The sequence below is a fragment of the Charadrius vociferus genome, unplaced genomic scaffold (genome assembly GCF_000708025.1).
Source record: "Charadrius vociferus isolate BGI_N301 unplaced genomic scaffold, ASM70802v2 scaffold409, whole genome shotgun sequence".
Taxonomy (NCBI): domain Eukaryota; kingdom Metazoa; phylum Chordata; class Aves; order Charadriiformes; family Charadriidae; genus Charadrius; species Charadrius vociferus.
The window spans coordinates 1679526-1694624 of record NW_009650082.1 but is presented as its reverse complement, the minus strand read 5'-3'; the positions used below and the strand labels follow the sequence as shown (position 1 = coordinate 1694624).

Here is a 15099-nt window from a genome sequence, read left to right as displayed (position 1 = left end):
CTATTACTATTATTATTATTATTATACTATTACACACTGGGGCATCCTGAATACCCAAGCATGGAGACATTCTTCTGAGCTTGAAAATGAAACAGAACAAAAAAAAAAAACTTTCATAGGAAGACTTTAAATGTCATAGCTAGGAGAGTTACAAACTATTTAAAAAAATAGTGAAGTTTAACTTAGCTACTCCAGATATCATCCAAGAGTGTTGTACACTGTACAGAGCCTTAAAATACTTGTAGTACTGGGAACTAAAGTGGCACGGTGCTCACTGCAGGTTAATCCACCATCGCGTATGGTCACACTTTTACCCCACCAAGCAACAATGTACATAATCTGATATCGACCTTAAAACACTGCAACTGCTAGACAGCTTTTGGTACCTTTTTAACAAAGCTAAATGTAATTCTGATACCTCCATGCTATAAAGCAAAACAGTGTAAAAATAACCAGTGCCATTTACTCACCAGTGGGATTTTTTAATTCTATATTTTACTTTGGTTAATCATTGGGAGAAGGATGAGGAATACGAAGGGAAAAAACAGAAGATCAGTCAGGTATGGAGGAAAACTGAAGCCAGAAGATGTGGCTCATATGGAAAACAATTTAATATGTGAATGTCCAATGGTACAGTATTTTTGTTTAGGATGTGCTCAGACCTTAACAGATAGTGTGGCAGGGCATACTCAAATTATTCTGTTGTCTTCTTTATAAAACATACAATTCCTCTTTCAAATCTGCAAACACTAAAAGGCAGTTAAAAAAAAGAAAAGAGGAAACAAGTCTCACCGTGTATCATTCTTTGCTTTGGAGCTATCATTCTGTGTAGGACCTTAAATATCAGAAAGAAAAAGACAATAGAAGTATAAGCAACATTCTGAATTGTTCCCACAAAAAGCAGCAGTCTTTAATGCTCACATTTCTTTCAAAATTGGAAGTTATACGCTACATGCATGGAAGTTATACATCTACTTTCTTATTTCAAAACAGTATACATTTTGCATGTTTCTATATACGTGTGCATGTATACGTTTTTTTTAAAACCACTACCACAGTGAGTAATCTTTTCACCTTATGAAAGCTATAACAGGATATCATTTGACTGTATGAATATTCCCAAAGACGCACAAATTGGTAACATTGTCTCCTGTCTTTGTAGCAGTACCAAGAAGTGTTCTCCATTCTTCAAGTGGAACTGGCTTTTTGCGTTCTCTCCCTTTCCAATGATGACAGGCAGGGCAGGAAGGGCAACAACTTCTCTAAAGTCTTCTCTGGTTGGCTAGCAAGCAACCGCAGGGGCTTTGTCTTCTGCGGCTCTCCAGCCTGGACCCTTCCCTTTCTCTGTAAATTACTTCGCATAAGGCATTCAAGCAGGTACAAAATATGGCTGCGCTCCAAAGAGAATTACAGCAGCTCCGCCCAGATTTGCAAACATTTTGCAACTGCTTATTCAGCCAGCTTGGAAATATTTGCCTTTTGTGCCAGCATTTGCAATACTTAAATATGCAGCACAGAACTGCTCCTTCATGTGGACAGCACAAATACTTTATTTTGATAGAATTAAACAAATGTCGTTAAAAAGAAATCAGTTACCAATTCTGATGGGAACTACGTACAGATGTAAGCCAAAGACAAGGATGTGGGTATGTAAAGGCTTATGATAATGTGCTGTTAGTGGGCTGTGCACCAAAATGATTTTAATCCCAGAAACAGAAATCTTAACTTAAAAAGCTATTCAATAAGCAATGTATCTGCCTGTAAGTACCTTCAGTCTGTACAATAAGAATGTGTCACACTACTTTAAGATTTAACTCTTTCCTCATGTGTTCCAGTCCCCAGATCATCTGGGAACCCTCTGCTGAACTTCTGGCTTGGTACATCAACATCTGTCTTCACCATTGAGCCCAAAACTGTATAGAGCACTCAATTCCACGACCTGCACGCCTTTTTCTACTTGCTAGCACCTTTTTCTCAGCAGGTTAATTTCAGGAAATGGAAGGAAGCACAGATGAAACCCAAGTATTGCATAAGAGGAAAATTTGTTACTTTCACTAGGGATTTCTATCAACACACCTCAGCCCCGCTCTACAAGCCCCACACAACCCCAGCATTTGGCTTTCATTTACAAAAAAATCCCTCACCGTCAGATCATGTGATTGATCCTTTTAACAAAATGCAAAGAAACATGGACTAAAAGCTGTAAGAAATAATGGTGACAAAGGTAGTGTGTTAATTCAATTTTCCTATGATACTTAGATGGAATCTCAAAGCAACTTCCTCTAGCCCTTTAACAAAAAAAAAACCAGAAACCTAAAAATTGCCAATTACCTGCCTAGCTAGTCTCTCCAATGCTGCCTTCTGGAGAAATAAACTCTTATCTCTTTCTACTTTGCAATGTACAATATCATCAAAAATGCTCCATTGCCGGTCCTGTATCAATTTTACTTTTCATTTTAGTGTAATTACACATTTTACATGTATTCAAGATTTTCAGTTAAAAATCATACTAGTCATCTGAAACTGAAGACAGCAACTAAAAAGAATAGTGGATCAGTCACTGCAGCACTTCACAGGGAACAAAATCTATGAAAATATTTATTTAAATGAGATATTTTAAGAAAAAGGAATATAAACCCATGTCTCCTAGTGAGCAGAATACTTGTGATAATGAGATCAAACTAACTTATTTTACATTCCTTTCTGTTTATGATGTTATTAAACGTTCAGGAAAGCTAGAAGCTTTCATTAAAGTTTGGGATTGCTAGATATAAGTTAGCAAAGTCCAGGAAATAAAGATGCTGATCTTATTTTTGTTACAGTAAGGCTGAAAATCTTCACTGTGGACTACAACTCCACCTCAAATAAGAATGCATAAGCGTCCTTGTCTCTGCAAACAGGAAGATATAGAACCCACTCTTATATAATTATTAAAACATTGTCTTAAAGTTTCCAGAAAAAAAAGAAGCTTTGTATACCAAATACATGTAGAGGGCACATTTGAACTGAAAGTTACTTACTTCTTGTACTTGAGGCATCACCATTGGTGAGGAGCTCTGGATCTACCTGCATCCCATCTAGACAGACAGACAAATCTCCTACCACTTCTGCTGGTTCTCTGTCACCAACAAGATGCAATGTCACCACTACCTGCTCAACTGAAAAAGCAGAGAAACAATGGGAATTTATCTTACCACATGACAGAAAAGTGTGTTTGATTCAAAAAGCCAATCACAGACCACAGAGATCAAGGGAAAAATCCAAAACAAAACACAACTACAGCTCTATCTCTCCGTAATTTTTTATGTTGTGTGGTAAAACTAATCATTTCCAGATGTCAGTGAAAAGACATTATTTCTGCAAAAAGGGGAAAACTGGAGCATAACCTTGTTGCTGCCTAAAGGAAGGACTATCATTAGAGCAGAGATTGAGTCTCACATTTCTGCCCACATTTCTAAAGCAATTAATACACCTGTCCTCAAAAGCCTATTCTTAGGAAACGTACTCCACCGTATTCTTCCTACAGAGCAGGTATCGATTCTATCTTCTGATTAAAATATTTCACACTTATCTAATGACATCAAGATTCACTTTTAGAATGTGAAGATTTTGCATCATATCTCCAGACCAAAAATATTTTCAGGGTAAATAACTATTTTTCAATGAAACAGAACTGTAAATAAACATTCTCTATTAAATGGTTTGAAACAAAATCCAATGAATTACAGCAGGGTATCTGGCATCATACAGGACAATGTAGTCACACAAGGATAATTTTCAGCCAGATTCAACAGGACAGTAACACTCCGTCAGGAAAACAGCTTGTAAAAATACATAATACATAATAATAGTGTAATACTGCTATCAACACGCTGCATGTACAATGCCCACATCTGAAAGTCTGGAACCAAACGTTTAAGGACAGAACATAAATATGACAGCACAAAGCTATACGCTGTAGCAACACAGATTCTGTAACGGGTGTGTAGAATTCTGTATTTCTCTTTCCTGTTTCATAGGATGCCTATGCTGCCTAAAGGCCAACTAAGTTCTAAGACGCATGAAATAATACAACATATCCCTGTAACGCTATTTAGAACAAAAATAACTTTACTCACTTCCCGGTCTAGCACCAGGAACATATCAGAGTTTTCATTTTTAAGCTATATAAAAGGAAACACTCTTTTCTTTAATTAGGCTTCCACTATTGCACATACTAACAAAGTGAAAAAGACCACGCTTTCTATGACACCATAGCAGACTCTGTATAACAAAAAAAGATTACACTGAAAAAGCAGGAGGAAACTCATAAAAGCAATCTGTAGCAATAAAAAGAATTCTTAAGGCCATCTACAGAGTTGCACACAGCACTCATTAACAGGCAATTCCCGACCAATTCTGCAGCATTGCAAGGTATTGTTAATCTTATACTTACGTTTCATGCTGTTTGATTTCAAAGTCTCATGAATATCCAGAGCAGCACTTCCCAGAAGGACATCAGATTTTAGTGTTTGATGGCTCCAGACTCGAAAGTTTAATTTACTTACAGGAGTGACAATTCTGGAAAAAAAAAAAAAAAAAGAAAAAAAAAAAGTTGAGCACTGAGTAAGGGCATTTGTTGCAGGGGACACGGGTAAACAAGCAATCCACTTCAACTGTCACTTAAAATTATTTAAAAACAAAGAAATAATGGTGGTAACATCAAACCATTTCTAATTATCACACTCTAGTATGTGGTCACATCTATATGTCATGTAAATCAATATTGTTGCAAGACTTTTCATAGACTGAGTACATTTTTTATTATCACTATTTTAAGGGAAATATCTACAGAAAATTTACCAGCTCACAATTAGCAATCTGCAACTAGGATTAGAAAAAAAGACTGATTCTTGCAGGTTCACATTTCATGAGTGTTCAGCATCTGCGTACCTTAATGTGAGAATTTTTCACACAGAGAGGGAATACAGTAAATCTGTTTTCTGAAGAGGTTATCAGAAAAATCTTAGGACAACCCATAAAAAGGGAAGTACTCAGAAATACTAAAACTTATTTCAAGTGGTTTTAGAAGATGACTGTTCCCCTAATAAGCTGGCACATACTTAAATCATACTATGAAAAATAAGCAGGAATACATACAAAATTATTTAACATTTTACTGGTATACTTCCAGCTTCACAATGCATTTCCTGAGCACTGAAGAACACACTACATCTTCTTAACAATTCAAAAACTTCCCTCACCATTCCTAGGAGCATGATGTATTACTTCTACAGTGTGCTAATTTGATTATGTCTTTGGAGAATTGGTTCCAGGTTTACTACCAGAAAAGTCCTTTACGTATCCGACTATCACAACAGTTTCCTTTCATTCCAAATCAAGTAATTCAAAAAAGAAGAATTCAACCATTTATTTCTAACCCCCTTTCACCTCCCTGAGGCTTTTCTTAAATTTTTACTTGTTTTAGTGACACAAAAATCTGAGCTTCATTCAAAGCAACATTCAAATACAACCTGGAACAATGCCCTCCAGAGAGCAGGCACCGTACAAACAGCAGCAATGTAAGCCTCTGCACAGTCCAAACAAGAGCCAAAGTTCTCTTGGCAAATCTTGGAGAATAAAGGAACTCTCCCATTCGTAAGAAAAAAAAGCGACATAAAAGCCTTTTTCCTTCTTAGAAGTATTCTGACAACAGCAGAAAGATGAGCATCACAAAATAGCTGATCATTAAGAACAGGCTCAGAACACCTTTTTTTTTTTTTTCTAGAAAGTTGCTCTTAGGGGTAAAATATTCACCTGCTGGACACACTGCCTTGAGTTTTGAGAAGCCTTACAACAGAGAAACAAATTTATGTCAGTATCAGTTGCTGGCATTGTATGAACCCATTTCTGTTTTTTTAAAAAAAAAATCCCTAACAGCAACTTCAAAATATATATAAGGAACATTCTAACATTAATACATATTTTTAAATTTTACTTGTGAGAAACAGGTATTACAAATGACTGTTTATTTTCTTAGTGGGTAATTTCACTTGCATATGGTTGATAAATCCAGACTTACACAGTCAATCCCTTCAGAATACGCAGCTCCACCGAACAGACTGCCTCCTAGCCGAGGAGCCCGTGGTCCGTACCCATTTCCAGAAGCCATTACACTTTTCCTTTTTATTCTGAATCTGAATGTAAGCAACTGTGTTCAAACACTTCCCAAAAGCAATTAACTTACTCCACTGAGTTCCATGTAGCATTAGTGTAATCGTCAAATAAGCTGACAGGCATTGGGTGTCTCTGTTCGGCACTTACTGAACATGAGCAAAAACTGTCCATGTATTATAGCTTGGATTTGCACAGCACAAGCCACAAACATTTCAATTTAACAAAAAAAAACGGGGGGTGGGGGTTGGGGGAGAAAAAAGGCAGGCTTTAAAAGCTAAAAGAAAATTCTGCTCTTGCATATTGATACATGTGTAAAGCAAAGATTTCTTTTTTTAAAATACTTCTTTGCAGTGGAAAGTAAGGTAAATAGTAGTAACTAAAACTTCATAACAATGTGAATTACAAGAAAAGAACAGGCACAAAAAAGATTTTTATCAGGCAGGAATGTTAAGGTGCCTCAAGAATAATAATCTAGAATTTAAGCATAAGCAAATGTGCAAGCGCAAGACTGACCTTTATCCCAGGGTTCCATATGACGCATTCTTAAGAAAAAACTAAATTTTATAGAAGCTGCAGACAATTTTTTTCTGTGCTTTGTAAATCTCAAAACACAAATATGGGGCCAAGCAAATGTCAACAAGCTGTGTTCATCTTGAATCTAATGTTCGGTATGTACTCTGAAGGTACGAATTAATCAGGAATTTTGTACTTGCGATTGATTTTAGGCACACACAAGACAGAGCTGACTACCTGTGCTACGGCTTAGTAGACAACAAAGTGGTACAGAAAGAAGAGCTACACTTTTCAGCAACAGTATTTCTGAAACACTGTAACCTTAAACATGACCACAAAAATGTGCATGAGACTGTCAGTTTTAATATCAAGTTACTTTACTTTCCTTACTACTCACAGATTTAAAGCTCCTTTGATATGCCATATACATTAATACAGCATATATATTTCTTCATGAGCACTTGGTCCTTTCCATAGGACATAATGCAATAGTTTGTAAATATATATTCCAGACTGTAGTATATTTGCTCCAAAAATCATATAAATATCTTCATATTGTGTAACACTGAATGCCCTGCTTAAAATAAAACCACAACCTCTTAAGTCCACTGTCAATTGCACTAATTTAGCTCAAATAAATTGGAAAACAAAACCATCAAACCTACACTGTAAGATGCTGTTTCCACTTCGGACTATTCGTATTGTTGCATTTTTCTGTCTTCTTTGACTGTCCATCTACTGAGACTTCCACATAAGGGCTAGGTCCAAACCATTTATTTTTTTCTTTTAGTTTTGCTGAAATAACTGTTAAGAAAGAGAAAAATTGCAAATAATATTTTTCAGTTGTGTGCTTCAGTATTCGAGTATCAGGTCATTGATGCTTGGCAATAACGTCCAAGAAAAAAAGAAGAGATTATATGGACAAAAACGCTCTTGCATTCCAGATGGTTTTATACAATGCTATAGCTCACACAAATGCCTAAAACATGCAACTGTAGTTCTATACCTTCAGACACTATGATTAATAACAATCAGTACCAGATCCACAAAAGCGCTTAGGTGTTTGAAAGTAGAAAACATCCTCTACAACCCCCTGTCTATCACCAGCCAAGAGAATCCCTGGAGTTTATTACGCTTGCTTGTTAAAAAGCTCAAAACGTGATCTGTCTCTCTCATTAAGGAATCATGGAAAACTGCCACCACTTCTGGTCAAAAGAACATCATTAAGAAAACGAACTTTGTGTTAAGTTTTCTGTATCAAAGCAAACTTACAGAAAAGCTAATTTAAGGCAAACTGTGTTCCAATAACTACTATTGTTAAAGAAGCAATAAAACCTGGACAAGACCTGCAGCTCTACAGCTTTGATTTGGGGGTGTAGTAGGGTGTCTTGTTTGGTTTGGTTTTGGGGTTTTTTTTTGGTGTGGTTTTTTTTTTCTAAAAAAACCCCAACAAAACATTCAACATCACTGACTGAAACATTCCTGTATTTTCTGATCACTGTGGCTATGTTGCCTCCATTCAGCCAAAGAAGCCTGTGTGGGCATGAGTCTACCCCAACACAAAACAGTAGTACAGAACAGTACTTAAGACAAAGAAATTATCATTTCCAAGTGGCCAGTGAACTCCACTCTGTTCTAACAAATAACAACTTGGTCTCCTGTGTTTTCGTCACCCACCTCAGCTTCACTACATCCTTAAAAAAAGATGACTAATTCAAGCCCATATGGCTAATCTACCTAGATTCTCTTTATAGTCTGTGCTCCTTTAGAGATTTAGAGAAGTAGCTTAGTATAAACTGCTCTGAACTGCTCCCAAGGGAAACTCCTTATATATTACAGACATCTTACAGAAATTAGCTTCAGTTAGCTAGTATTAATTTTCACAAATAGCTCCCCTTCCCTTCATGTCTCCAATTCTTCTATACCATAATATCTCATGCCTCAACATCACCAGCTATCTCAAAGGCATCAAGACCTACTTTGAGGCAGCACAAATCATCAGTCTCGTACCTACTTTCAAGTTTCTGAAAGTTCATTTAAAACTAATGAAGATAGCAGAACGGGGAGGGCATGTGGGGGGTGCTGTTTACAGAAATGCCTACCAAAAGGTAATGCCTGCTTGCACAGGAAATAGTTTGCTTGCAGACTGAGGCTGAACTACGGAAACTAAGAACTGTTCAAACATCCTAATAGCCTCAATTCTAAACACTGAGACATTTCTTCAACTTCACTTTCTTTATGCGAGTCACAGGCGTTTAACGGAGCAAGCCTTAGAGAGCAATCACCACTTCAATCCTCCGCTCTGCCCTCCATGGCTATGTGGAGGATGTATCTCCTTCCAAACCTCTTCAACTTTTCTCTCCAGTATCAACCTGTAGGGACAAGATTTCTCTTAAAATCTCATGGCCTACTGAGAAAAAAACAAGCCTGTGATCTCAGCGTGACAGCTAGAACCAGCATAACTTACTCAGTTCCAAGCTCCTTTCTAGTCTAAAGCTTTCCCATCTATTTCGACAATCTTTTTCATACCTACAATATCAACTTTGTGAAACTTCTGCATATACCCACAGATCTTCCACACTGTGGGTGCAAAATTTCCCCTCGATGCTTCTAAGCACAGACCTGCATACATCCACAGATCTCCCATTCCCAGGATTTAACCTCTACACTTCAGTAAAAACTGGCAGAGAGCAAAAGCGAGGAAAACTTGGTAATTAAGCTTCTACTGCTGCTCTGTTGGTGGGGCACTACAAAAAGCAAAGCATGTCACGTAAATCCATTCCTATGAAATCTACAGATGCTGAATTACACTAATATTCTCACCAACACTTTTATTAAAGCTCCTTTACAATGGTGGCCGTAAAAACGTGTAACAAGGGAGAGGCAATAAGTCAAATTTAATGAACAGCATTTCAGATTCACTAGCTTGAGATGTAAAAAGACTGTTAGGAGAAAGTGTTAGATTTGGTATTATGTCAAGTATTAGTAACTGAAAGCGATATCATATTACGTTATTACATTTCAAAGAGGACTGGTCTGTACAATTTACTTAGCAGCACTCAAAAAGTATTCCTTTTTTTTTTAACACAAAAATGTATCATTTAAAAATGTGTTTTAGATAAAATCCTGAATAAAATAGCTGTATTTTTGCCATGTAATGATGGCATAACACCATGAATTTTATCGTGCAAATTCTCTTGGGTTTTGTACAACTCAAAACTTCCTGAAATACAGCATACTAGTAACTTCCAATTAATTGTGGAAAAAACACTTTTACATTTCTAATCAGAAAAGATATATCCTTTTGAAAGGCTTACCAGTGATTTGAAGCTGAGATTTCATGGAAAACCCACTGGATGGTCCTGATCTGGATCCACTGCCAGCCATAATACGGGCTGGATCTTGAATCTGGATGAAGAGACAACGTAAACATTTGAACCCTGAGAAACTCAAAAAATTAAAACCATCTGTTTTTTGACATGTAGATACATAATACTGCAAACAAAACCACCACACTTGTTTTCTTTCTAGTTCCTTTCCGTGTCTTCAAAGTACAGAAAATGGTTTACAAAGGGCTTAGTCTCTACTATTACATGATCTGTAAATATTCATGTTCTAGGCAAAAGAGGTCTTTTGATTTTGTCCCTTCAATTTGCCAATTAACTGAGAGTGAATGATGTTCTAATCGCAAAGTTTGCTGTACCTCTTGTGTCTGAAAATATCTGCCTATTTTGATGTCGTAAGTCCTGGGTAAGAAGTTTATCTTCCCATGACAAGTATTACTTGAGTTGAAAAAAAAAAAAAAAAGAAAACCACAATAAAAAAAAAAGGTTGAAAATTACTTATTGAATTAAAAAGTGAATTTCAAATTTAGAAAAACCTGCTTCTGTATGTCTTTTGTTTTTACTTGGTCAGATCAATTCTACAGACAGAGGCTGTAATTCTACAAAGCACTTCAGTAAAAGAGGAACTCCATCACTTCTAAAAGAGGGTAAGAAAACCTTCCTTTACAGCCCAACCTCCCCTCTTAGCACACCCCAGCCCTTACACCTGTGTCAGCCTGATCCTCCCAGCACCAACCAAAGCAAGCAGGCATTCCTACCGTTCTTGGAACTTTATTCAATTCAGTATTTGGTCTTGGGGGGCAGTAGGGATAAAGTGGACAATGTGCCTCAGTATTAACAAACAGAAATGAAATGGTGTGCTATTATATTAAAAATAGACATCACTGGAAATATCCAGGTATCCCGGTCTCCTATTCATTTTTAAAACACATTTTCAGCCAACTAAACTAGGTATCAGTAAGTCCTCTACAGCAGCTCCATGTCCTTCTGCTGTTGGGACCCCCCGAGCTGGAGACAGCACTGCAGGGAGGTCTCCCCGGAGCAGAGCAGAGGGGCAGAATCCCCCCTCGCCCTGCTGGCCACCCAGGCCAAGATGCCGGTGGCTTTCTGGGCTGTGAGTGCACTTTGTTGGGTCATGTTGAGCTTCTCATCAACCAACACACCCAAGCCCTTCTCCTCAGTGCGCTCTCAATCCATTCTCTGCCCAGCCTGTATCTGTGCTGGTGACTGCCCTGACCCCGGTGCAGGACCCTCCCTGCACTTGGTCTTGTTCATCTTCAAGAGGTTCGCACAGGCCCACCTCTCATGCCTGTCCATGTCCCTCTGGATGGCATCCCTTCCCTCCACCGTGTTGACCGCACCACACAGCTTGGTGTTGTTGGCAAACTTGCTGAGGGTGCACTCATAACCTACTGCAAAACCGTTCATCCCCCTATCTATGTCTGAGCTCTCTCTCTTTGGGCTCCCAGCTGTTGCGAGGCTCAGCTGCTCTGGCCAAGGGGCTGGCTAATCAGCACACACAAACCTCCCAAGCCCACTGCTGCACATCTTTGGTCAGCCACCAAATCTGAATCCCAAAGCAGATCAAATATCACGTGCCAACTCTCAGGTCACTTTCTGCGCACAACATAATTTCCAATAAGGAAAGGAACATGTTAGCTTAAGCTGCTGCTGTTTGTATCTTGAGCACAAAAGGCTGTATGTATGAACTTACCAACTGATAACAGCACAAGCAGTCTAAACAAGCGCATGTCTTATTCTCTGCATGACATTCGAAACAGAATTTGTAAAAGAAGATCTGAATATTGCAACTTTCAGATCTGAATATTGCAACTTTCTTTTTAGAGGCTGCAATCTGAAGCAGAAATATGTATATTGTGGCAATTACTGTGAAACTGATAAGGCCACAGGTATTTCGAAAGTGGTAAAATGGGAAGTTCTTGCATCCTACAGCTTGCTAATGCTAGTGTTAACTACTGGAGAACATGACACTACACAAAAAGGCACTAACAACTTGCTTAAATAGTATATAGTGTTATTAGTGGAATTCTGTACTGTTAATTACTAGATGCCAGAAGTGAATCACACAAATCAGAGTCCTGCTAGAGTGAAAAAGCTTTTAATGTAAGTATTTTAAAAGCAGACTAATTTTAAAAGATTTAGAGGACAGGTCTTAATTCTGATCCTGTAATTAGTTCTACCAAACTCACTAGGTATCCCTTACATTTTAAGAAAGCAGTTGAATAGCGACTAGACCAATACAGACACACTGGATAGCCTAAAGGAGTTTGCTTTTACAGAAGAGCAGCTAGACAAACACCACCACACATAATACAAAAACTATTACTTAAGGTGATAATTTTTATTTGAAGTCACACAGTAAGCACATACAGCATACCACATTCATTAAGAAGCACGTTAGAGCTAGCTTTCATTTCTAAGCCTGCAAAATACACTCATTAAAATGATTTTATTAATATTCGATCATTTCCATTGAGAATATGTGGGAAAAAATCTAACCAGGTAATCACATCTGAAATGACCGTCCTGCAAATATTTGTTGAGTTAGCACATATGCACAAGCATGTACCTAGTGAGTCGCTTTTCACTAACTAGCTTAAGTAAAATGTCAAGAATCTACTGCCTGCCAATACTTCTAAAAAAAAACCCCACCAAAAAAACCACATTACACATTGTTTAGTTCTCTCAGCTGCCATAAAGTTTCTAATTATTTTTGAACAATAAAACTGAAGAGTTTTATTTTACTGCACTCTTGCTAAAATCCAGGGGCTCTTCACTTAAAGCAAGCTCCACTAGTTAACCAGGAAAAGGGAGAGTTCCAGAGGAAGAAGCAACAAGCAACAATCTTCTGCTCCCCTTAACTGCCAGCTGAAAAAGACCCAGCAAGCAGAACAGCTGGTTCCAAACCAGACATCCAGCAAGGAACAACCACGGAACTCACACTGCAGCTTTTCTCTCAGCCAGGGACTAATTTAAGTCACTTCCCCTACTATACATGTATATACTCTAAGCAGATTTTTCATAACTCATAGAAATTTAATCAACTTTGATACCTCCATCAATCTTTAGCTGGAATGGATCCGCAACTAAGAAAGTATGTAGTGCAACACACAGGAAAAGGAGAGGAAGAGAACAGAACAGGATCGGCAGGTGGAATTTTATACCCCTCATTTTCTTAGGAAACAAGGCTAAAATACATTAACCAATCAAATAAGAACCCTTGATGACTAATGAACTACTCTTTAAAGAAGCACAAAGAGACTGCAAAAGACAATAACCCACAAGTCACAAAAATTCAGCTCATTTCTACATTTAAACTTAATTTTTAGTATTTAACTCCTCTTTGATTACATAACAAATACACAAATTAAATCTGGTAAGAAACGACTGTATTAATGGCTATTTTTAATGGTAATACTATATAGGATTTCAACTCAAAACCACCCTAGGGCTACTTATAAATTTAATCACAAAATAATAAAACATACACTCTTCAATCATTAAAATATTTCCATTTAGGTTTATTACAATAGAAAAAATATTTAGGATTCTGCAAAAAGCAAATATCGTAAATAAAGATAAGCAGTTCTGTCAGTAACGGGATGCAAACAGGCCATCATGTGTGCAGAGCACCAAGCATTTTAACTGTACTACACCTCTGGACCCCTCGGCAGTGGAAGGGAATATAACGATTGCTTTCAAACTCTGTTATAAATAATAATTTTACGAACAAAAATGTAAGTTGTGAAATCATTATAAACTAGGTATGTCTGCTTTATAAATTCATTGTAAGGCAACAAGTACTTCCACAAATTGAAACCATCATTCCAAACAACTGAGAATGCATACTCAAGTTTTCTGCAGTAGAAAATTACACACATCTTCATAAACATTTAGGGAATTGGTTTGTTTGTTTTATTCTTCTGGTTTTATTTTGTTTTAAATTATAGTAAGCTCATATTGCCATTTCTTTCCCCTCAGAGACTGCTACCCACTTCCCAGAAACCTGCCAGTATATGAAATTTAGGAACATTAGTTGAAAGGTTAGAAAACTGTGACAGCCGGACAGTGTAACAGATACTCAGAGCACGATCACGTAAGTATAATTTTCTTAGAAACGAACAAATTATTTAGCATATAAAAAGATATAATACAGAATTAATATCTTCTTGTCATTAAAAATAAACCATTCAAATGCTTGCCTGAATTTCTTCAGTGGCTGCATACCTACTCCCAGGCAGGTTGGTTTGTTTTTATAACATGCTCCCACAATGTGTAGATTATTAGATAAATTATGCCCAGCTTCATAATTGCACAGGCCATTGTTTGTACTCAGGCAGGTTTGAACAAACATTGCTTAAAATAAATCCGCCTCATAGTAGGAAACTCGCTCCACGCATCCTTTGGGGATTCAGTTCTTTGAATTCCACCTCTCGTGCTTTCTCAGAAGCCTCCCCTACGGCACCTGATGCTGTTAGGCCAAACTGCATTATCTTCACCAGCATTTTAATCCAAGACAGCGAACTTCACCACTAGATTTTTTTTGAGTGGTGTGGAAGAAGGAAGAAATTCTGGAGGAGCGCAGCCCAGATGTTACAAACAGTTTCAGAAAAAGCAAGGCAGAAAGGGAGGACCGTCATTTATTTTTCTTTTAACAAATCATGAGGAAAAGTGGGGAGAAAAGCAGCTTTGAGCGCTTCTTCGTTAAGGCAAAGTAAGAGAAGAGGAGGGAAGGAGCTTCTTAACCCACAAAATCAGGGAGTATAAATAGAAGAAAAATGCTATCAAAGGCTTGAAAGATCTTTAGAGTGTCACACCAATTTAACTTATGGTGACTTTATTCAGCAATGGAATTCATCTGTTAAAGAACTGACTTCTCAAAGAAGGTAATTTTGTTTCATATTTATTTGAAAGAATAGAAGACACAACTAGGTCAAAATGAAATCCTGTGACTCTATATTATACATGCATAGCTTTGAAAATATGTTGGCACATGCTTCTTATAATTTAAAAAATACTGAAATAATTGCACATTGTTGCCTGCTGTAAGCCTTATGTTTAGTAA

The 15099-nt window shown here is 37.3% G+C and overlaps 1 protein-coding gene across 2 annotated transcripts in view; it reads right to left on the bottom strand.

Moving 5' to 3' along the window:
• The window catches only part of ITCH (itchy E3 ubiquitin protein ligase), a 34733-nt gene extending 24662 nt beyond the window's left edge, over positions 1 to 10071 (bottom strand). For both annotated transcript variants that reach the window (XM_009892100.1, XM_009892101.1), the window contains exons 1-5: positions 9987 to 10071; positions 7335 to 7473; positions 4436 to 4560; positions 3021 to 3158; positions 793 to 835 (exon numbers count right to left, since the gene is read on the bottom strand). In XM_009892100.1, the coding sequence (XP_009890402.1) occupies positions 793 to 835; positions 3021 to 3158; positions 4436 to 4560; positions 7335 to 7473; positions 9987 to 10056 (515 nt within the window). In that variant the 5' untranslated portion in view covers positions 10057 to 10071. The remainder of the gene's footprint in view (positions 1 to 792; positions 836 to 3020; positions 3159 to 4435; positions 4561 to 7334; positions 7474 to 9986) is intronic.
• Between the last annotated feature and the right edge of the window lie 5028 nt (positions 10072 to 15099).